The sequence below is a fragment of the Myotis brandtii genome, unplaced genomic scaffold (assembly GCF_000412655.1).
Source record: "Myotis brandtii unplaced genomic scaffold, ASM41265v1 scaffold1233, whole genome shotgun sequence".
Classification (NCBI taxonomy): Eukaryota; Metazoa; Chordata; class Mammalia; order Chiroptera; family Vespertilionidae; genus Myotis; species Myotis brandtii.
The window spans coordinates 31,395-32,301 of NW_005354304.1; the positions used below are offsets into that span (position 1 = coordinate 31,395).

A 907-nucleotide genomic window follows, 5' to 3' on the forward strand; every position below is an offset into this window, starting at 1 on the left:
GCCCTCCCACTGCTTCAGTATCCAGGTGAGGGGAAGGGAGTGGATGGGGTGGGAGGGCTCTAAGGAAAAGATTTCCAGGGGGTGACCATCCTGAGAGTCCCTCATCCCAGTTTCAGCCAATAATCCTTCTGGGGACAAGAGCCTGAGCTGACAGCTCAGCAGACAGGGTCAGGAGCCCCTCACCTGAGACCAGGAGCTCCAGGGGCTCACTGGGGAGTGACAGCAGGAAGGGGGAGGTGCTGAGTGAGCTGTAGCACCTGTAGGTGCCCCCGTGGGCTGAGGTCACAGGACTCATGGAGAACTCTGCCTGGGACTGCTGAGCTCGGTACTTTGATGTAAGACGCATGGGGGGACCGGCTGTCCCCTCCTTGGACAGAAGGAACATGTCCCTCGGGCTCCGTGACTGACACAGCAGGGTCACGTTCTCTCCTGAGGCCACCCTGGGGCCTGGCTGCACCGAGAGGGAGGGTCTGTCAAGCAGGTGTCCTAGAGAGAGGGAGGGAGGGTGAGGGCTGCCTGCTCACCTTGTTCTGGCCTGAGAGTCACCAGGCCTCTTTCTGAGCACCCTCCTGTCTGTCTGTCTCTGTTTCTCTGAGTCTCCCCCTCTCCCCTCCCACACCCTCCCTCTCTCTTTGTCTCTCTCCCTCCCTGGAGCCTGCACTTTCATTCTGGCCTCACCCCCTGAGACCTCCCACAGGGCCTGTGCAGAGTCTGGGTCCGTGGCTGAACCCACTGGCTCCTCACCTGCCACCAGGATGTCCAGGGGGTCACTGGGGGCCGACCACTCAGAGGAGAGGTTGTATCCACCATAGCATCTGTACCGGCCCCCGTGGGAGCTGCTCACAGTGCCCAGGGGGAAGTGGGCCTGAGAGAGCCCAGCCTGGGGCTGCAGGACAAGGCTCTGGGG

General features: G+C 62.0%; 1 protein-coding gene across 2 annotated transcripts in view; it reads right to left on the reverse strand.

Annotated features, from left to right (window-relative positions):
- LOC102262946 (leukocyte immunoglobulin-like receptor subfamily A member 5) overlaps window positions 1-907 on the reverse strand; it is a 71,142-nt gene that overhangs the window by 17,796 nt on the left and 52,439 nt on the right. The window contains exon 8 of one of the 2 annotated variants that reach the window (XM_014533939.1): window positions 184-486. The exons of the other annotated variant lie outside the window; for it this stretch is intronic. Coding sequence (XP_014389425.1) covers window positions 184-486 — 303 coding nt within the window. The remainder of the gene's footprint in view (window positions 1-183; window positions 487-907) is intronic. 2 annotated transcript variants of the gene reach the window in all.